General features: G+C 48.1%; 1 protein-coding gene across 3 annotated transcripts in view; it reads right to left on the reverse strand.

The window, feature by feature from the left end:
- Myo95E (Myosin 95E) overlaps positions 1-22,500 on the reverse strand; it is a 224,561-nt gene that overhangs the window by 14,588 nt on the left and 187,473 nt on the right. For 2 of the 3 annotated variants that reach the window (XM_071663205.1, XM_071663203.1), the window contains exons 14-22: positions 21,878-22,047; positions 20,559-20,695; positions 19,774-19,963; positions 18,471-18,687; positions 17,641-17,790; positions 13,634-13,708; positions 7,656-7,742; positions 4,939-5,070; positions 1-4 (exon numbers count right to left, since the gene is read on the reverse strand). The exon at positions 1-4 is cut by the window's left edge and continues 103 nt beyond it. In XM_071663205.1, the coding sequence (XP_071519306.1) occupies positions 1-4; positions 4,939-5,070; positions 7,656-7,742; positions 13,634-13,708; positions 17,641-17,790; positions 18,471-18,687; positions 19,774-19,963; positions 20,559-20,695; positions 21,878-22,047 (1,162 nt within the window). The remainder of the gene's footprint in view (positions 5-4,938; positions 5,071-7,655; positions 7,743-13,633; positions 13,709-17,640; positions 17,791-18,470; positions 18,688-19,773; positions 19,964-20,558; positions 20,696-21,877; positions 22,048-22,500) is intronic. The other variant, XM_071663206.1, reaches the window with a different exon arrangement.

Consider the following 22,500-nt stretch of genomic DNA (forward strand, 5'->3'; position numbering starts at 1 on the left):
GGCACTGGTGAGGTGGAGGAGGTAACATAGCGTTATTTACGACACAGAAAATCTGTTGCGCCCCCTTCCCACCCTCATGTGTATATATATATATATATATATATATATATATATATATATATATATATATATATATATATATTGGAAAGGATCACAATTTTGCGCGTGATCAAGATATTCCTATGAGTCCACGGGGGAAAATGAAACACAAAAAGTTCCCGAGTGCACTTTCGTGTAATAATCACACCATCAGGGGAGACACAAGAGAGAAATATAAATATAACACTGTTATATTTCTCTCTTGTGTCTCCCCTGGTGATGTGATTATTACACGAAAGTGCACTTGGGAACTTTTCGTTTTTCATTTTCCCCGTGGACTCATAGGAATATATATATATAAATATATATATATATATATATATATGAGGGCACATTAGGGAGGGGATGTAGTTATAATGTTACTTTAAATGCGAAATATTGTAAATGGGGTAATGACTGTGTACACACACACACACACACACACACATCACACACACACACACATACACAAACACATAGACCACGCACACAGACACACACACACACACACACACACACACACACACACAGCACAACATAGGTCGGCGAGACAGAAGGGCCAGAAAAATAGCCAAGTTTGGCTATGAGTTCAGCGTAAAGTTAGCCCATTCCCGCCGCCCTCCCCCCCCCCCACACCTCAAACACCGGAATCCACCCCATCCCCCCTCCTCCCCCCCCGCCCCATGACGAAGTGGAGAGAGAGAGAGAGAGAGAGAGAGAGAGAGAGAGAGAGAGAGAGAGAGAGAGAAGACGCCACGAAGACTCATGAATAAAATGAAAAAAGGAAGACATAAGTCAACTCGAGAGATGTTCATGAACCGCGCGCGCGCGCGCGCGCGTGTGTGTGTGTGTGTGTGTGTGTGTGTGTGTGTAGGAGGCTGAAGTGGCTCACATGATCCACCCTCATCGCTGCAGGGCGGCCTGTGGTGTGGTGTGGTGGAGGGCGCAGATGGGGCGGGTCTGGTGGTGGTGGTGGGGGAGTTGAGGGGGGAAAGGGGTTGAGGGGGGGAAAGGGGTTGAGGGGAGGAAGGGGAGGGGAGGAAGGGGAGGGGAGGAAGTGGGGAGGTAAGTGAAAAAATTTTTTTGAGGGGGGGAGGGGAGATTGAAGGGGGGGGAGGAGGAAGGGGAGGAAGAGGGGGAGATAAGCGAAAAAAAATTTTTTGTGGGGAAGGGGAGATTGAGGAGGGGGAGGGGAGATTGAGGGGGGAGGAGGAAGGAGGAAGGGGAGGAAGGGGGAAAGATAAGCGAAAGAAATTTTTTGAGGGTGAGGGGAGATTGGGGAGGGGGGAGGGGAGATGGGGAGGGGGTAGGGGAGATTGGGGAGGGGGAGGGGAGATTGGGGAGGGGGAGGGGAGATTGGGGAGGGGGTAGGGGAGATTGGGGAGGGGGAGGGGAGATTGGGGAGGGGGAGGGGAGATTGGGGAGGGGGAGGGGAGATTGGGGAGGGGGCGGGGGAGGGGAGATTTAAGGGGGGGGGTGTGGGTGGGAGCTCAGATGAATTTGTGATCAGTCTGTCTCGCTTATATGTGTGTATGAGTCAGTAGATAGATAGATAGAGAGAGAGAGAGAGAGAGAGAGAGAGAGAGAGAGAGAGAGAGAGAGAGAGAGAGAGAGAGAGAGAGAGAGAGAGAGAGAGAGAGAGAGAGAGAGAGACACCGGGGTGTTGTCCAAAGTTTTGGCCGTGAGGAGGCAGAACGTAAGCTGGAGCCAGCGTTTCAACCCCTGCCCAAGAAACCCGTTACCATACCAAAGGCAATCATGGAAGTAACAGTTACCCTTAAAGTAACGAATTAGGTTAAAGAGGCCGAATTCCATAGCCATGGCATAGAACAAAATGTTTTTTCCAAACTTGAAATCTAAATACAAGACAGAAGAAGCTCTTAGGGATGACACATTACCAGCTCTTCATTCTTAATGACGAACTGGCAGTTAATTAAAAGAGTTAATCAACAGGGGTGATTAACAATAGGGGGAAGCACAGAGATATACACCTTATGGGAAGAGAGAAACCAGGTCCACTGTGGAGGATACCAGGTGGTCCAAAATGTCTCCATGAAATAGATGGGACGTGGACGGAGGACCAGTTTTGGTAGCCACAGACCTGGTTTTGATAGCCACAGACCTGGTTTTGGTAGCCAGGTAGCCACAGACCTGGTTTTGATAGCCATAGACCTGGTTTTGGTAGCCACAGACCTGGTTTTGGTAGCCACAGACCTGGTTTTGGTAGCCACAGGCCTGGTTTTGGTAGCCACAGACCTGGTTTTGGTAGCCACAGACCTGGTTTTGGTAGCCACAGACCTGGTTTTGGTAGCCACAGACCTGGTTTGGGTAGCCACAGACCTGGTTTTGGTAGTCACAGACCTGGTTTGGGTAGCCACAGACCTGGTTTTGGTAGCCATAAACCTGATTTGGGTAGCCACAGACCTGATTTTGGTAGCCACAGACCTGGTTTTGATAGCCACAGACCTGGTTTGGGTAGCCACAGACCTGGTTTTGGTAGCCACAGACCTGGTTTTGATAGCCACAGACCTGGTTTGGGTAGCCACAGACCTGGTTTTGGTAGCCACAGACCTGGTTTTGGTAGCCACAGACCTGGTTTTGATAGCCACAGGCCTGGTTTTGGTAGCCACAGACCTGGTTTTGGGTAGCCACAGACCTGGTTTTGGGTAGCCACAGACCTGGTTTTGGTAGCCACAGACCTGGTTTTGGTAGCCATAAACCTGGTTTTGGTAGCCACAGACCTGGTTTTGGTAGCCACAGACCTGATTTTGGTAGCCACAGACCTGGTTTTGGTAGCCACAGACCTGGTTTTGATAGCCACAGACCTGGTTTTGGTAGCCACAGGCCTGGTTTTGGTAGCCACAGACCTGATTTTGGTAGGCACAGACCTGGTTTTGGTAGCCACAGGCCTGGTTTTGATAGCCACAGACCTGGTTTTGGTAGCCACAGACCTGGTTTGGGTAGCCACAGACCTGATTTTGGTAGCCACAGACCTGGTTTTGGTAACCACAGACCTGGTTTTGGTAGCCACAGACCTGGTTTTGGTAGCCACAGACCTGGTTTGGGTAGCCACAGACATGGTTTGGGTAGCCACAGACCTGGAGGGGCGTACGGTCATTTCCAGGTCGACCCTGTGTGGTGGGGTACCAGGTGGCTGTCAAGTCGACCCTGTGTGGTTGGGTACCAGGTGGCTCTTAAATCCACCCTGTCCTTCATCCCCCTCCACCTGGAGACTCCACCTCAGGCATTTAATTCATTATCAACACCTTGGTTATCATCAGTTATCATGCGTCTTAATCAACATCTTTTATTTATAGCGTAACACCGCCATGAGCGTATTGCCACATAGGGGGACCTGGCTCTCGCTCTCATGGTCTCATGAGCTCAAAGAAGAGCCATTGACTTTACCCACCGCTTGGCTTCGAACCCACGACTCGATCCTGTCGACTCCAAAGGCCTGGATAGGATGAAGAAGAAAAAAAAACCTCTGGAAAATGGGAGCTTCGAAGTAGCTTCCAAATGAATGGAAACTTCGAAGTAGTTCCAAGTGAATTAAGGCTTCGAAGTTGCTCCAAATGAACGAAAGCTTCGAAGTAGCTCCCAAATGAATGAAAGCTTCGAAGTAGCTCCAAGTGAATTAAGGCTTCGAAGTAGCTCGAAATGAATGAAAGCTTCGAAGTAGCTCGAAATGAATGAAAGCTTCGAAGTAGCTCGAAATGAATGAAAGCTTCGAAGTAGCTCGAAATGAATGAAAGCTTCGAAGTAGCTCGAAATGAATGAAAGCTTCGAAGTAGCTCGAAATGAATGAAAGCTTCGAAGTAGCTCGAAATGAATGAAAGCTTCGAAGTAGCTCCCCCATGAATTCAGCTTCGAAGTAGCTTCAAATGAACGAAAGCTTCGAATTCGAGAGTAGCTCCAAATAAATTCAGCTTCGAAGTAGCTCCCAAATGAATTCAGCTTCGAAGCAGCGAGTCGATACCGCCAGGGTTCACACCCCACACAGCGAATGGCTGGAAGGCTTCCAGTGGAACCAGTAAGGTTCCAGGGGCCAGCTGGAATGATGAAGCCAAGTGGACAGACCCACTGGCGCCTAGGAAGGAAGACGAGACACCATATCTGGATTTCTTTGAAGCCTGGGAAAGTAAACATGGCTGGAAGGGAGGCAGGGGAAGTGAAGGGACGAAAAGGGGCAGGAGACGTGTAGGGAAGGGAGCCAGGGGAAGTGAAGGGACGAAAAGGGGCAGGAGACGTGTAGGGAAGGGAGGCAGGGGAAGTGAAGGGACGAAAAGGGGCAGGAGACGTGTAGGGAAGGGAGGCAGGGGAAGTGAAGGGACGAAAAGAGGTGGAGGGTACGAACCATATGTCCATCAAGGAACGCCTGGAATGAACCAAGAGCCAAGGAACAGTGAATGGAACTCTACCATTTGTGGAGACTGATGGCGCTACATGACACACGGAGAACAAATGGAACAGAACAAATAGGTAATAACACACACACACACACACACACACACACACACACACACACACACACACACACACACACACACACGCACACACACATCCCTGGTACAACACAGACAGACAGACAGACACACACACAAACACACACACACACATCCCTGGCACAACACACACAGACAGACAGACAGACAGACACACACACACACACACACACACACACACACATCCCTGGCACAACACACACAGACACACACACACACACACACACACACACACATCCCTGGCACAACACACACAGACAGACAGACACACACACACACACACACACACACACACACACAGAGTCAGCCATGTCGTTGGTGGAGAGTGAGGCTGGTGTGGGGGTTGGTGACTGACCCTGGTCTTGTGGTGGAGGCGCCGCAGGAGGGCGCTAGTGTCGGCCAAGGGCACTGGCGCAGGCGGCCACGACCCGTCCACCGGGGACTCGCTCGGCAGCTCCGCCAGCAGCCGCGTCAGGAACCGCCATCGCTGCCGACGACAACCGGAAGTCAGACATGGGGGGAGGGGAGGCATGGGGGAGGGGAGGAGGGGGGTCGTGTGGCATGGGGAGGAGGGGTGGGGGTTATGAGGCATGGGGGAGGAGGGAAGGAGGGGGGGGTCGTGTGGCATGGGGAGGAGGGGAAGGGGGTCGTGTGGCATGAGGGAGGGGAAGAGGGGTCGTGTTGCATGAGGGAGGGGAGGGGGGTCGTGTGGCATGGGGATGGGAGGGGGTTCGTGTGGCATGGGGGAGGGGAGGGGGGTCGTGTTGCATGGGGGAGGGGAGAGGGGTCATGTGGCATGGGGGAGGGGAGGGGGGGTCGTGTGGCATGGGGATGGGAGGGGGGTCGTGTGGCATGGGGGAGGGGAGGGGGGGGTCGTGTGGCATGGGGATGGGAGGGGGGGTCGTGTGGCATGGGGATGGGAGGGGGGGTCGTGTGGCATGGGGATGGGAGGGGGGGGTCGTGTGGCATGGGGGAGGGGTGTTGTGTGGCATGGGGAGGGGGTACTGTGTGTCATGGGGGACGTCGTGTGGCATGGGGAGGGGGGTACTGTGTGTCATGGGAAGGTGTCGTGTGGCATGGGGAGGGAGGGGGTACTGTGTGTCATGGGGGTGTGTGTTGTGTGGCATGGGAGAAGGGTCGTATGCCATGGGGGTCCTGTGGTATGGGGGGGTAGGGGGTCGTGTGTCATGGGGTCGTGTATCATGGGGATGGGGGTCGTCGTGTACCATGGGGATGGGGGTCGTGTACCATGGGGATGGGGGTCGTGTGCCATGGGGGATCGTGGGGAAGGCTGGGGTTATGGGTGAGGTGAGAGTCATGAGGGACGCTGGGCTCATGGGGATGAACGGATCATGGGGAGGCTGAGGTTAGGAGGAGCTGGGGGTTATGGGTAAATGGGGGTTATGGGTAAATGGGGGTTATGGGTAAATGGGGGTTATGGGTAAATGGGGGTTATGGGTAAATGGGGGTTATGGGTAAATGGAGGTTATGGGTAAATGGGAGTCATGGGTAAATGGAGGTTATGGGTAAATGGGGGTCATGGGTAAATGGAGGTTATGGGTAAATGGGGGTCATGGGTAAATGGAGGTTATGGGTAAATGGAGGTTATGGGTAAATGGGGGTTATGGGTAAATGGTGGTTATGGGTAAATGGAGGTTATGGGTAAATGGGAGTCATGGGTAAATGGAAGTTATGGGTAAATTGGAGTCATGGGTAAATGGAGGTTATGGGTAAATGGGGGTCATGGGTAAATGGAGGTTATGGGTAAATGGGGGTCATGGGTAAATGGGGGTTATGGGTAAATGAGGGTCATGGGTAAATGGAGGTTATGCGTAAATGGCGGTTATGGGTAAATGAGGGTCATGGGTAAATGGAGGTTATGCGTAAATGGGGGTTATGGGTAAATGGAGGTTATGCGTAAATGGGGGTTATGGGTAAATGGTGGGTTATGGGTAAATGGTGGGTTATGGGTAAATGATGGGTTATGGGGGGCAGGGTACTATCATGGGGTCATGGGGAGATGGGGTGGTGGAGGGTGGGGTCATGGAGAAATGGGGTGATGGGGACACGGGGGAGATAATGGGGGTAATGGGGAGCGAGGCAGTCATAGAGGAAGGGGGAGGCACGAATCATGGGTGAGATGCCTCTTAACCTTATATTAGTCATCTGTTAACGGTACCTGTTAACAGGGAGGGCCAGGGTGGTTAGGTGTACCGTTCCTGTTAACAGGGAGGGTCAGGGTGGTTAGGTGTACCGTTCCTGTTAACAGGGAGGGTCAGGGTGGTTAGGTGTACCGTTCCTGTTAACAGGGAGGGCCAGGGTGGTTAGGTGTACCGTTCCTGTTAACAGGGAGGGTCAGGGTGGTTAGGTGTACCGTTCCTGTTAACAGGGAGGGCCAGGGGGGTAGGTGTACCGTTCCTGTTAACAGGGAGGGCCAGGGTGGTTAGGTGTACCGTTCCTGTTAACAGGGAGGGCCAGGGGGGGTAAGTGTACCGTTCCTGTTAACAGGGAGGGCCAGGGTGGTTAGGTGTACCGTTCCTGTTAACAGGGAGGGCCAGGGGGGTAGGTGTACCGTTCCTGTTAACAGGGAGGGTCAAGGTGGGAGGTGTACCGTTCCTGTTAACAGGGAGGGTCAGGGTGGTTAGGTGTACCGTACTTGTTAACAGGGAGGGCCAGAGTGGTTAGGTGTACCGTTCCTGTTAACAGGGAGGGTCAGGGTGCTTAGGTGTACCGTACCTGTTAACAGGGAGGGCCAAGGGGGGTAGGTGTACCGTTCCTGTTAACAGGGAGGGTCAGGGTGGTTAGGTGTACCGTTCCTGTTAACAGGGAGGGTCAGAGTGGTTAGGTGTACCGTTCCTGTTAACAGGGAGGGTCAGGGTGGCAGATGTACCGTACCTGTTAAACAGTAAGGGTTTAGAGGTACGTGTACCGTATCTGTCGGTGTACCGTATCTGTTAACAGTGAGTGGGGGGGAGGTTAGGGTAAAACATGTACCGTACCTGTTAAACAGTAAGGGTTTAGAGGTACGTGTACCGTATCTGCTGGTGTACCGTACCTGTAAGTGTACCGTACCTGGAAGTTGATGTAGGCCATCTGTACCACAGTGGCTGCCCACTGCACACGCCTCTGGTGTTTCAGCAGTCGATATTCCTCTCTAGCCTGCGGGAGGAGGGGGAAGGTACACTGTAACGGTACATCATCACAAGGGTACGTAATACACCACATGACACCACCACATAGTTAGGGTACATACACCACATGACACCACCACATAGTTAGGGTACATACACCACATGACACCACCACATAGTTAGGGTAAATACACCACATGACACTACCACACAGTTAGGGTACATACACCACATGACACCAACACATAGTTAGGGTACATACACCACATGACACCACCACATAGTTAGGGTACATACACCACATGACACCACCACACAGTTAGGGTACATACACCACATGACACCACCACATAGTTAGGGTACATACACCACATGACACCACCACATAGTTAGGGTAAATACACCACATGACACTACCACACAGTTAGGGTACATACACCACATGACACCAACACATAGTTAGGGTACATACACCACATGACACCACCACATAGTTAGGGTACATACACCACATGACACCACCACATAGTTAGGGTACATTCAAGACTGGGACCACCGTATGCTAACTACATCCTAACATAATATGCTAATTAAATTAACACCATATGCTAATTACATCCTACCTCAATATGCAAATTACATTCTAACACAATATGTTAATTACATACTGACATCATATGTTGATAATATCCTCACACCATATGCTAATTACATCGACACCATATGCTAATTATATCCTGACCTCACTGTATGACAGTGACACCTTATGACACCACTGTATCACAGTGACACCTTATGACACCACTGTATCACAGTGACACCTTATGACACCATTGTATGACACTGTGACTTATTAACACCACTGTATGCCACAGTGGCACCTTATGACACCATTGTATGACACTGTGACCTATTAACACCACTGTATGCCACAGTGACACCTTATGCCACCACTTCATACCCAGGTGATACTGACATCATTCTAACGCCAGATGACACCATGACACTCGACACACTAATAACACAAGTGACACCTGAATTAACACTCCACTATTAACATCATCAAACTAGATCAGACACTTAAAAAAAGACTGGGATCAAGTCACCCCTGTACTCTTCTCTCTTCCATGGTGGTGAAAGTGGATGGCCTCCTCCGCTCCCCCCCAACTGACCTCCTCTGGACCTTCTCTATCAGCTCTCTGTCATTCTCCAAGTGCGGTGACCAAACCCAGGACACATATCCCCAGTTTTGGCCCTATGTAGGATGTTAACAACAGGCTAAAATTCTTCCTAATTTTAGGTACTTGAACGTGAATCCAATACTTTCCGACAGACAATACGTCTTTCCCTTAAAATTTCCTATTTTGCTGGGAGGTCTCGCAATAATTTAGGTACAATCTCTACTCCCAAGTCCCCTCTCACTTTCCATTTTCATTAAGCGTGTATCAGACCAACTTTGGACTCAGTCGAGTTTCCCTTGTAAGTCTAGGTACAATCTCCACTCCCAAGTCCCCTCTCACTTTCCATTTTCATCAAGCGTGTATCAGACCAACTTTGGACTCAGTCGAGTTTCCCTTGTAAGTCTATGCCAATCCTCCTCGCTCTATGTACTTCCCCCTTTTATGACCTTGGTTTATAGAAAACCAAACGTCAACAATGAGACTGTGAGCTGCTTCAGTGTTACAACCTAGTGGGACGTCCAATCTGTGTACCGTCTAGAAGACTTACCCAGCACCGACAGACATAAGTCATACTGGAGTTCTGTTATACTACTGATAGTGACACAGATCGAGAACAAGAAAGGTTCCAACACTACAACCTGTGGTACGCCACTGGGGATCTCATCCCACTTCGAGAAGGATGATCCCGCGTCTTTCACAACCTCGAGCGTAGGCGAGTGTCCAAGGCTTTCCGGCGGTCCAGAAACAAATAACAGACCGAGCCTTCTCGTCTCGTCTGAAACAGAGCTCTCTCTCTCTCTCTCTCTCTCTCTCTCTCTCAGAATACAAGCTTCCTTACCCACGACCTCCTGCCCTTTGAATCCATGCTACCTTCCCGCTTAGTTGCGGTGTGTCATTACCAATTTCATCACGTACGTGAGAGGGAGTTTTACGTACATACGTGGGGGCGCGCGCGCGGGCGGGCGGCCCCCATGTCTCTTCAACTTTCTCCATCACACGACTTTCAAAACTTCTGTACGTTATCCACACTCACTGTGTCACAACTCTGTGTTTCGCCACTCATCCACCACTCGTATATTCTAAAGGTACTTTTTGATAACCTTTCCAACAAGTGCCTAGTTTAATTTCATCTTATGATCTCTGGTTGTTCTCTAGTTGTGTCATTAAGCAGGTTCAAAAACTTGAAGGTTATGATTAGGTCACCCCTAACTCTTCTTTCTTCCATGGTGGGCAAATTCAAATGCCTGTAAGTTTTCCCCAGTAACTCACATCTCTCAATTCTGGTTGTTTTAATCTTTGCCGACCTCCTCTGGATCCTCTCTATAAGTTCTATGTGCTTTTTTCAAACGCGGTGACCGAACTTGGGAAGCATAGTCTAACTCTGGCCAAACATGCGCTTTGGTCCGTTTGCTGAGTACTTCGTAATCCATGTTGGAAACATTTCCCAGCACAGTTTGTCTCCTTCGCGGTTCTCCTGCGGCAGGCTAGGCACAATGTCCACTCCCAAGGACTCTATCTTTTACAGATCCTTGTTGTTTATTCCCTGTCAGAATATATTCTTATGGAGGCCTTCTTTCACTGACTGTGCCCCGTCCCCATGACCTTGGAATCATCATCTAAAAACATGTTGAGTTAAGAGTCCAATTCTCTTGGTACGTCACTCACGTTGATAAGAGGAGCGATGGTCGCAGGACATAGCCCCGTGGCACTCCACTAGTGACAACCCACTTCAAAATGGCTCTCCTGAAATGCGTCACTTTTTCTCTTCCATTATGATGATCTTGTATCCATTAAAGTAGTCTTCCCCTTCATTCTTGCCCGAAGATCTACTTTCTAAACCAGTCTCCTGTGTGGTATAGTGTCAAATGCTCTCTGGCGGTCCCGCTACAGACAATTCATCAAGCCTTCTCTTTTTTTTCTGTGAATGGAAAAGGAGCTCACTTTCTCGTGGAAATCTGAAGATGTTCGTTACATATGACTTCCTTTCCCTGAAACCAAGCTGTCTCTCATTTCGATGTTTCCCCCCTCTGCAACAAGTCATTCATTTTCTTACTTATTACATCTTCCAAAGCTTTATGGACCATGTTCAGTAGGAGAACCAGTCTGTAGTTCAGAGCCTCCTCCCTATCTCCTTTCTTATAAATGAGCATGACGTTTACTTTCTTCCACTCCCTTGGCAACTCACCTTCTCGTAAAGACCTGGTGAGCATTTCACATACTATGTTAAAGTGCAGTTGCTCAAGTGGTTCAGCCAATATGGAGATACTCCAGCCGGACTATGAGTCTTCCATGAGTCAAAAGATCTTCCAGTATTGTGTTTATGCCCCAGAAAAGATATCTCAATACTTTCCAAAGACTTTCCTCCCATTCCATCTCACTGGTGGCGGGGGCTACAGTGTCTTCCACTGTGATAAACACCTTTGAACTCGTCATTCAGTTCCTCAACACATATCCTCACATCATACTTTAAACTCTTCCCTTCCCAATGCCTTAGCTTGATTACCTGTGTGACAAGTGACAATTCACTCCCAAAGAATTCATAGGGAAAGTTTGGATTGTTCCCCGACTCGTTCACCATGTTCTTCAAGGTTATTTATTCCATCTTTCTTATCCTGCTGTTGTACCCGTCTCTCTACTGTCTAATCCTGTCTAATACGTCTGGTTCGCTTGGGTATCGCCTGTACCTTTCTCCAAAGCAGAGCGAAAAGCCCCTTTCACCTATAGGGCACCTTTTAGCAACCCATCCCTCTCTTTTTTCTTTTTTTTCTTCCTTCTACCCTTTCCTCTTTAATCGAGGTCAAAGGTGCTACACTCCTTTAATGTAAATGTCACATAGTTCTTAACCACAATGACCAGGGGAAGTATGCAGAAAAATTCTTAAATTTCTGCTTATTTTTATGCTTAGCTGAGCAAGAGACTTAAGTGCCACACAGAAAAGGACTAAGCACGATGCTTAGCAAAACTTAAGCATAAGATTGAAGAAGTATGAAATGCAGTTTGGGTCAAAATATTTGTCGTCTGCTAAGCAACTACTTAAGCGTAGGGCAGCTTTCAGAAACATGCTTAGCAAAATTCTTAAAGTTAAGTAAAATTCTTTGGGGTTAAGCATACTTAAGCAATCTAAGAAGTTTTCTGCATACGGCCCCTGGTTTCTAAGCGCCTGTTGACTCTTGTTTCCCCCCCAGTTCGACATAACACTACGTCGTTTAGCTGTTAAGCTGAGTGGAGGGCTGACATCCCACTCACATCGCCACTTTGCCTGACGAATTACGACGCGTGACCTCGTCTGGTGTGATTGACCCTCATCAACGTCTCACCAGCAGAGGCGAGGTCAGATCTTGCTGGCCTTAACGACAACATCTCCCCCACAAGCTTTCTCGGTCCACCAACCAATCCACGATCGCATACGGCCTTCCCCCCATCTCTCCAGCCAATCAACGATCGCATACGGCCTCCTCCCATCTCTCCAGCCAATCTTAAGGCTTAGGGAGTTCCCAAGGGGCCATCTTCATCTCCTGGGACCGCCTTGGTTCCTTGGTCACCATTCCCCGTAAGTTGGCTCAACCAGGCAGCAAAGACCATCACTGAGAGACGGTCAAACCGACCCTGACTCAGACTCCACAAGAACGCGAACCTGCGTCTCGAAGGCCTCTGCCATCACACCCTGACTCAAGGAACCCCCCCTGGGATCCCACGACTTCGTCAGGAGAGATGCACCACGCGACTCCTGCTGTATCACCTTCGTCAGCAGGGAGGGGCTGTGGTGTCTCATCTCCCACGGCCACCCTTTCTCGTAAGGCCCCCGTGGGTTATCGCCCCCCATTTATCCCCGAGGAGCAACTTAAACCCTGGGGCATACGGACCCCTTTGGCATCCCGGGGCACAAAGGAGCGAGAGACACTCGCGTGCGCGCGCCCCACCACTTCCCTCCTGCAGAAGCGCCACGGGAGCTTGGCAGCCTTCCTTTTCACTTGACCTCACCTTCTTGGCCCACACTCCTGGGCCACGCGTACCAACTACAACACTTACATCGTTACTCGTATACCCGTAAACCCTTATCAGTCCATTCCAACTCACACAATGAGAAAACATCATAAGAATAAACCTCGATATTTCTTTATAATTTCCACGAATATATCTCTTCTCTGACACACGTACCACTACTGCTATATATTCTAATGTTCCCTTTTTAATTCTTATGTTATCTAACACATATTCAAAGTTGTCCAAACTGATGTCATATGTGTGTAGGATGTTCTCAGTACCCACGTAACTTTGTGTGGGGATAGGATCTGGTACTGATAGAGCATCAGACCTTCTGATCCTCATGTGTTCACTGACATGGTCAAGAGAATCGCCTGCATACGTTCGAAAACCTTATCTCTCCAAGTAGTCTTTGAACCCCCTATGATCATACAGATTCCCGGGGCCAGTCCATTTATAATTGACATCCCCCAGTATCAGCAGCTGTACTATTTCTCAGAAGCGAGTGTTTTGGTGTGTGTGTGTGATGTGTGTGTGTGTGTGTGTGTGTTCAGGTCCACACGTTTGTATGTTCATCCAAGCATGTGTACTGCCGTGTATGTGAGTGTATCTTGGCATGTAACTCTTCGGTTGTGCTTGCGTGTGCAGCAGCTGTGTGTGTCTCTCTTCCCTCCGCTTACACCCACATACACACACACACACACACACACACACACAGACACCATCTGAGGCCAAGGAAATGCCTTATACGTACCACCATGAAGAAGTTCCATCCTTTCAGGGTGACACTGGACGTGCCTTCGTCCTTCTTCGCTGCCGCTTGTCGCAGCTTCGCATGCAAAAATGATAAAAGAAGCAAAATCAGGATCATGCATAAGCATAAGGAAGGTTTAAAATAAAAACCAACATCAATAACAAAAAGAAAATGAGTAAAACCATAGGCACTACTACGCCTGGTCACAATAGCAAGCTCAACAAATAAGATGTGGGTCATGCTCGGAAGAAGACGTGTGGGTTAATGACCCCTTGTCGTGTGGTGAAGCAAGCATACCATGAGGGAGGAGACAGAATTAAAAAATAATGGAATAGTTACAAAAAAAAAAAAAAGAAGAAAGAAAATGGGTTATAGTCCCGTTCTTCCAGAATGGTGGCCAATTTTTGTTTTCTGGTGCCTTCCATTCTTTTTTCATGTCCAGTGGACATTTGAGTCTCAATTAGAGAATAATTATCTATTTCAAGCTTATGTATTTCTTTCTTTTTTTTTTGAAATGGAACTTCATTCGAGAATTGTGTGAGTCTTGCTTAAAACCATCTTGTCCACTAGACATTTGAGTCCCAATTAGAGAATAATAATCTATTCTAAGCTTATGTATTTCTTTCTTTTTTTTTGGAATGGAACTTCATTCGAGGACTGTGAGCGTCTTGCTTAAAATCATCCCATACACCAAATCCTGCACGTGACGCCACGTCCCTCACACGTGTGGACGTGCAAGCACCGCCACTATGATTCGCTGGTCTCAAAAAGGCAATGGAGAATTACGTGTCTCATTAACATTTTCCTTTCGAATCTTCCCCGAAGAAATTCGTCTCGTGAATGATATGTTTGCATCACCACCTACAAGAGTTCCACAACAAGCTACTGGCTGAGTAAAGTTCAAAGAAGAGGAAAAAATGAGGGGGGAGAAAAAATAATAATGTCCGATAACGCCAGGTGTCTTATAGCCCCCTTACACATGGGATTAAAACAGAGAGAGAGAAAAAAAAAAGCATTTGATATGGCCATTAGAATCCCCTTCCCCTGCCGACCTAGCCAGTAGGTTCCAATCCCTGGGTCCTGCACACACCACAGGGTGTTAGAATCCAAACGAAGAAAATGTGTTACATGTCCCAAGTTCTGTTGGTACACATGAACCCGACCGTTAAGATCTACACATATATCTTATCTCTTTATCACACTACCGTGAAGCTGCTTATCTCAAAGTCTTTTTTCTTCTTCGAATGACGGTGTCTTATTATAGGACCTTCATGCGTCATCCAATCGACAGGTTATAAACAGCCTTCTTCTCCACACCTGTGTCGTGGAGGATGGATGAAGCGACCCGTTCTTCATTCGCCTTTTATTGTTCTATTTTCTTGTCTTTCTAAGGGCATGACTCGACCTATTCACTGCATACTAGCCCTCCTTGTACTTCAGAACCATCAACCATTCCACCTACTGACCTGCCTGACTATTATCTTTGGCAGTGATATGATTATGAGCACGGAGACCCCAAGAGGAGCTGTCGCAACCCTGTCGGACCCCTGTCGAACCCACGACCAACCCGAACCCTTGGCGTCCCTCAAGGATGTCATCTAGATAGCATAAAGACACTGTAGGAAACAAGAAGACAAAAACCCCATTTAGAATAATATTAATTGAGTATCATTCGACCATAAATTTGGTATTAATTTATTTATATCTTTATCATGATAAGAATATGACGGAATGTGATATAATCTTTTGTCATTGGGACTCGAGAGGAGCAGACTAATCTTTGGATCAGAATCTAAAAAAAGAATCGTAGGTTTTGACACATTTCTGTATCACAGATGACGATTACGACAGCGAGTAGCACCGAACTGTGACATCTTCCTCACCTATCAAAATGCCGACGCTAAGAACCTGTTAATTATTTCCCTGGCATGAGTTTGTCGGTATCATCGACTACTTCAAGTGAACCAATCATCGAAATACATTGAATGAATCCCGTACATAGGGCATCAGTAGGCAGAATAAGCCACGAAGAATCGTTCGTTCATGCATAATTCTACACACACACACACACACACACACACGCACAGACATCGGAGCCTTGGTCGTATGACGCAACACCTGGCTTATGTCACCGAGCGGTTGAGCAACGAGCGCACTTCCCGCTCACATCTGGCAATTCTCACACGGAACGGAGGACCACCCCGAAAAATTCTTGAATTTTCAGTGGAATCCGAAGCCCCCTCGCCCTCCCCGTTCCTTCGATGTAAACATTGTATCTAATGCTCCAGACGGTGGCGAGTATCAGTACACTTTTTGGGGAATAAGAAGACGTTTTGCAAGGACTTAAACAGTGAGCAGAGAACAAAAGAATAAATAGGAACATCATCGGTAAAGGGGGCAAGGAGGGAAGTGATAACAGGTAGTGATGAAGTGAGTATTTTGAAACATTGTTTAATGTGTTTGATGATAGAGTGGTAGATGTAGGGTGTTTTGGTCGGGGTGGTAAGCGAAGGGAGAGTCATGGAGAGTAGTTTGGTGAAATGAGAAGAAGTGGTGAAAGCCTTGCGTAAGATGAAATGTGGCAAGGCGGTTAGATTCGATGGCATTGCAATTGAATTTATATAGAAAGGGGATGACTGTTTCGTTGATTAGTTGGTAAGGGTTTTCAATGTATGTATGGATCATGGTGAAGTGCCTGAGGATTGGCGGAATGCATGTATAGTGCCTGTGTGAAGGCAAAGGGGATAAAGTGAGTGTTCAAACTACAGAGGCATAAGTTTGTTGAGTATTCCTAGTAAGTTGGATTGAGAGGGCGAAGGCACGTACGGAGCATCATACTCGGAAAGAGCAATATGGTTCAGAAGTGGACCAAGTGTTTGTCTTAAAGAATTTGTGAGAAATATTTTGAGAAATAGATGGATCTGTATCAGGCATTTATGGAGCTAGAAAAAGCACATGATGGGTTGAGTTGCCTTACGGAAGGTTTTGAGAATGTACCGTGTGGGAGGAAAGCTGCTAGAAGCAGTGAAAAGCTTTTATCAAGGGTGTAAGGCATGCATACGAGTAGGAAGGGAGGAGAGTAAATGGTTTAATGTGAAAACTGGTCTGCGGCAGGGGTGTGTGATGTCTCCATGGTTTTTTAATTTGTTTATGGATGGGGTAGTTAAGGAGGTGAGTGCAAGGGTCTTGGAGTATGCAGTCTGTTGGAGATGAGAGAGCCTGGGAAGTGAGTCACACGTTGTTTGCTTATGATACGGCATCGGTGTCAAATTTGAGTAAGAAAATGCATAAGTTGGTGACTGCGTTTGGAAAAGTACATGAAAGGAGAAAGCTGAAGTAAATGTGAATGAAAATAAGGTCATTAGGTTTAGCAGGGTTGAGGGAGAGGTTAGTGGGGATGTGAGCTTAAACGGAGAAAACTTGGAAGTGAAGTATTCTGAGTATGTGGGAGCGGACATGGCAGTGAATAGAACCGTGGAATCGAAGGTGAGTCATAGGGTGGGTAAGGGGGCCAAGGTTCTGGGAGCGGTGAAGAATTTTTGTGTGGAGAGAAAGAACGTTATCGAAAAGGGTGAAAATATAGACTCCTATGGAGTGGGGGTCTATAGTGAACACTATACTCCCACCAATACAGCCTCGCCATAGGTGACTTTTCACTCGCTGAGTAACCTCGAGCAGGCGGGATCCGGGAACACCTACGCTCCTCTTTTCTTTCTAATTCAATATCTTCGCCATCTTCCTTTCAGACAACTTCTTCCCCCCACCCTTTCCCTCCCCTTCCCCCAGAGATCTATGGACCAAAAGAACCCCAGAGAGGCTCATGCAGAAGGCTGCTTCACTAACGAGGCACTCAGCAATCCTACTGGAGACCACAGGGGGCACGTCCTTCGAGCCCGCGTGAAACCGCCCGAAGAAGACGTTTGCGACGCCTGTGGCTCTCGCGCGTTCCAGGGCTGCGTTTGAGGGAGTGTGGGAGTCAGTCCACCCCTTTGACACCTCCTCCTTACCTTCCAGCTCTTCCAGGAGGTGGCGATGGTGATCTGGGCTGCCTTCAGGACCCTGTATCTGGTCCGCTGCCGCCATCCACGGTAGGTCTTCTGCACCAGGACGGCCAGGTCCTCCAGCCGCTCCCGACGGAACTCCTCCAGCTCATGGACCTGCGGGGGAAGAGACACACACGAACACACACACGTACACACCAGCTTGGTAGAGACGAATGGTGATGCATCTCTCTGATACACGAGACAGTGAGAGATTGAAAGAGACAGAGAGAGAGAGACCCAATAGGAGACAGAAGGATGGAGATGGAAGGATTTTTGAGCGAGTATTCAGGAGGGTGCGAGGCGCGAACGGGATAAGAGTGAATTGGAACGATGTGGCATACTGGGTATACATACCAAATGACAGACATGCTCTGAGAGAGAGAGAGAGAGAGAGAGAGAGAGAGAGAGAGAGAGAGAGAGAGAGAGAGAGAGAGAGAGAGAGAGAGATGAAGATGCCGAAGAGATGCATCACACACACACACACGAACTCTAAACTCACTTAACCTACTCCGATGTAAACAAGATGCTCATATAAGACAAACTCATAGGGTTCACTGGCCCGGGACGGTATATATATATATATATATATATATATATATATATATATATATATATATATATATATATATATATATATATATATATATCCAACCCTCTGGGCAAACCCCTTCAATCTACCGTATCTCACATTCCCAAACCTTCTAAATATAGCATATCAATCAATCTTTGCAAAAAATCCATCAAATCTGCCTCGTTCATAAGCCATTGGTTTGGATGACATTGCTTGTACTCACGGCTCTCTGGCTCTTGATGAAGACCTTGGTCCTGCCGAAGGTGTATTGGGTTGGGGTGAGGGGCAGGTCGGCTAGGAGGAGGGCGCACCCCTCCAGCGGCGGGCCCCGCCAGCCAGGCCAGGTGTGGAGGGAGAGCATGCCATACCGCGCCAGGAAGGTCTCGTGCGTGGCTCGGTATGCCCATCCCTCGCACCTCACCCGCGCCTGCTCGACCAGTCTGCCGGGTGGACCCATGTCTGTTATGATCGCTGGGTAGACACGGGTGTGTAGGGCGAGTGGTGGGTGACGTGGTGTCGGGTGGGCTTGGTAGGTGGGTTGGCAGGTGTAGAGTGTGGTGGTGTGGCAGGTGTGGTCATTAGGTGTCGATCGGAGTGGGTGGGTTGGTTGACAGGTGTACAGTGGTGGGTTGACTGGTGTACAGTGGTGCGTTGATAGGTGTACAGTGGTGGGTTGACAGGTGTACAGTGGTGGGTGGACAGGTGTACAGTGGTGGACTGACAGGTGGTAGGTTGCCAGGTGTACAGAGGTGGGTTGACAGGTGTACAGTGGTAGGTTAACAGGTGAGTGGGGTTGACAGGTGTACGGTGTGATGGGAAAAATACAGTCACTCCACTAGAACATATACTGCTTCCTCTATCATAACTTTCACCTCAAACAATAGCTACAATATCTGTTGCTTCCTTCATCTATTGCTCCCTTCATCATAACAATCCCCTGTGAAAATAACTACAATATCTATTGCTTCCTTCACCATAAACTTCTCTGACAATACCTCCTCATATTACCGATCCTCAATCTCTTCTTCCCTCATTTTCCATCAATGACTCTTTCACTGCTACACTGGCGGGTGCAGTGAACAGACAGGAGAACCGAAGACATCCATATATATCAATACAATTTTCCCCTCCCCTTTCGTTTTAGACCTTCTGAAACGCTTCACATGACCTTCAAACAATATGAACTCCCTCCTCCTGCCTATCACGAGACATTTTGAAATTATGAATCAAAAAGAAAACCTAATTAAGGTCCTACGTTGCCACAAAGAAGGCCATTGGATTAATGACACAAGTAAGGGGGGAGGGGAAGCTTGAGAAGCAGCGCACATACACTCACGCAGTCCCTAAAGCACACGAGTTCAAATTAAGGCCCTACGTTGCCACAAAGAAGGCCAATGGATTAATGACATAAGTAAGGGGGGAGGGGAAGCTTGAGAAGCAGCGCACATACACTCACGCAGTCCCTAAAGCCCACGAGTTCAATGCCTTCCCGGGGAAGGAAGGAATGGGGGAACCGCTGCTCTTACCCGAGGTACTTTATCTGGTGGAGGACGAGTGCGGACTCCAGGATGCGCGGCTGCTTCAGCTCGTTGGGCTTGATGCAAGCTATGAGATGTGAGCTTTTGGAGCGGAGGGTCCTCATGAGAGCAGACACTGAGATCAGCACCTGGTTCGCCACACTGGCCGGCCGCTTTAGGGTCGTCCTTCTTGGATTACCTAAGGAGGTTATTATCATTATTTTTTGAGGGAATATCATACATATGTACATACAGTTTTATCCACTAATGTACAGTGGCTTGTACTAATGCACCGAGGTTTATGATGGATGTGTCTCTATAATATCATGTTATACTATCTTAACTACCACTGTGCCACTATAACATGTTATACTATCTTAACTACCACTCTGCCACTATAATATCATGTTATACTATCTTAACTATCATTGTGCCACTACAACATGTTATACTATCTTAACTACTCCCGTGCCTCTATAACATCATATTACGTTATCTTAACTACTCCAGTGTCACTATAACATCATGTCACACTATCTTAACTACTCCTGTGCCACTATAACATCATGTTACCTATCTTAACTACTCCAGTCCAATTATAGCATCATGTTACACTATCTTAACTACCACTGCCACTATGTTACATCATCTTAACTACTCCAGTCCAATCATAACATCATCTTACACCATCTTAACTACTCCAGTCCCACTATACCACAATGGTCCTGAAGATAACCCAAGGCAGCATAAAGGCTCCAACGTGGCAGGAGTCGAGTGACCTGACATGAACTGACCTTCCGGAAAAAGCTCCTTCAGGATGCGGTGGTTGCAGTGGTACATTGACCTGGTCAGGTCTCTATGGAGACCATCACAGTTCTTCTCTATGAACCCCTGGACGCTGTAGGTCACGGAGCCGGCGTAATGACGGATTCTGCAACACAGGCGATTCGTTAGATGGTTTACGACTGAGGAATTCGAGAAGGGTTCGAAACATGAGTTTCATATGCGGATAAATGAAACAGAGAGATGGAGAAACTAAAAGAGAACATCAGGGTAAAACAAAAGCAGTCCTCGTATATAAGGGGTTGAAGGAGAATTGACAAGGAGTAATTATGGTCGGAGAATCTCCCTTAGAAGCTCCACGAGAAATGAGTATGTATGATCTTTATCTATGTAACATAAGAACCAGGATGTAAATTATATTATATTTAGTGTTTATGACAGTTTTAAGCCAGGGAATGTCATATAACCCTGGTCACCTATTGCAAATACGGACATAGAATATATCAGACTTATCTCTGGTTAAATAAAGACATGGCTACTAACAAATACATTAGAGTGTTAACCAATGATTTCCAGAGAGAAGAACCACACTGACAACAACAGTTAGATAAACCAGGAACAAGGGAGAGGGGGAGGAAAAGACAGAAATGATAAGACAGGAGTGATTTCTAAACGTCAAAAGAGAGAGAGAGAGAGAGAGAGAGAGAGAGAGAGAGAGAGAGAGAGAGAGAGAGAGAGAGAGAGAGAGAGAGAGAGAGAGAGAGAGAGAGAGAGAGAGCCAAAAAAATGGCTGTGGCAAATCGGGAATGTTTATACTCTTGTCACCTATATACATCCTATGCCACCTATATACATTCTATGCCACCTATATGCATTCTATGCCACCTATATCCATTCTATGCCACCTGTATACATTCTATGACACCTACACACATTCTATGCCACCCATATACATTCTATGCCACCTACATAAATTCTATGCCACCCATATACATTCTATGGCATCTCAATACATTCTATGCCACCCATATACATTCTATGCCACCTCAATACATTCTATGCCACCCATATACATTCTATGCCACCTCAATACATTCTATGCCACCTATATACATTCTATGCCACCTATATACATTCTATGCCACCTATATACATTCTCCTGCTGGTATGGCAAGGATTTAAATAAAAAAAGACTCGTAATTGTACAGGAATCATCAAATGGATGGCGATTACGACGGGTCGCAAAACTGCGTCGGGATGTCGAAGTTTACGAATGGCCATCAGGCGCCCCTGGAGGGCTCTAGAACCCCTCCCCAGGGGCGTCTCCCACCTGAAGGAGTCTGCGGGGATGTTGTTGTCCGAGTGGGCGTGTCGTCCGCCCTTGATGTCGAAGAGGGAGTGGCCACCGCAGGAGAAGGAGAGCTGCTGCAGGAGGGCGTCCGTCCCGCCCCCGACCCGGCTGCTCACCTCCTCCACCACCGCCAGCACTCCGGTCTGCCGCTGGTCAAGGTGGACACCACATACCGTTAGTTTAAGAGTGGGGGAGGGTGTGGGGGGTTGTGGGGGGTTGTGGGTGGGAAGGTCACAACTGGAGGGCCATGAGGGAGGAGGGACAAGCGGATGCGGGAGGGAAGGGGTTGGGTCTCCTCCCTCCTTCCTCTTCCCTCCCTCCTTCCTCCTTGCGCGTACGACGACTTCACTCCTGAGGTACGACGACTTCACCCCGGAGGTACGATGGACTTCACCGAGGCGTACGATAGCCTCAGTTATCGTACGCCAACGGGGGGGTGGTTTTTTTTTACATCGTCGTACGACATGAGTGAGTGAGGTCGTCTTAAGACATTGTCCTCCCAAAGATGAGCTACTGATTAAAATGCTGTGCCTCATTTCTCTCTCATTTCTCTCTCATTCTCTCTCTCTCTCTCTCTCTCTCTCTCTCTCTCTCTCTCTCTC

This window comes from Panulirus ornatus, chromosome 7 (assembly GCF_036320965.1).
Source record: "Panulirus ornatus isolate Po-2019 chromosome 7, ASM3632096v1, whole genome shotgun sequence".
Taxonomy (NCBI): Eukaryota; Metazoa; Arthropoda; class Malacostraca; order Decapoda; family Palinuridae; genus Panulirus; species Panulirus ornatus.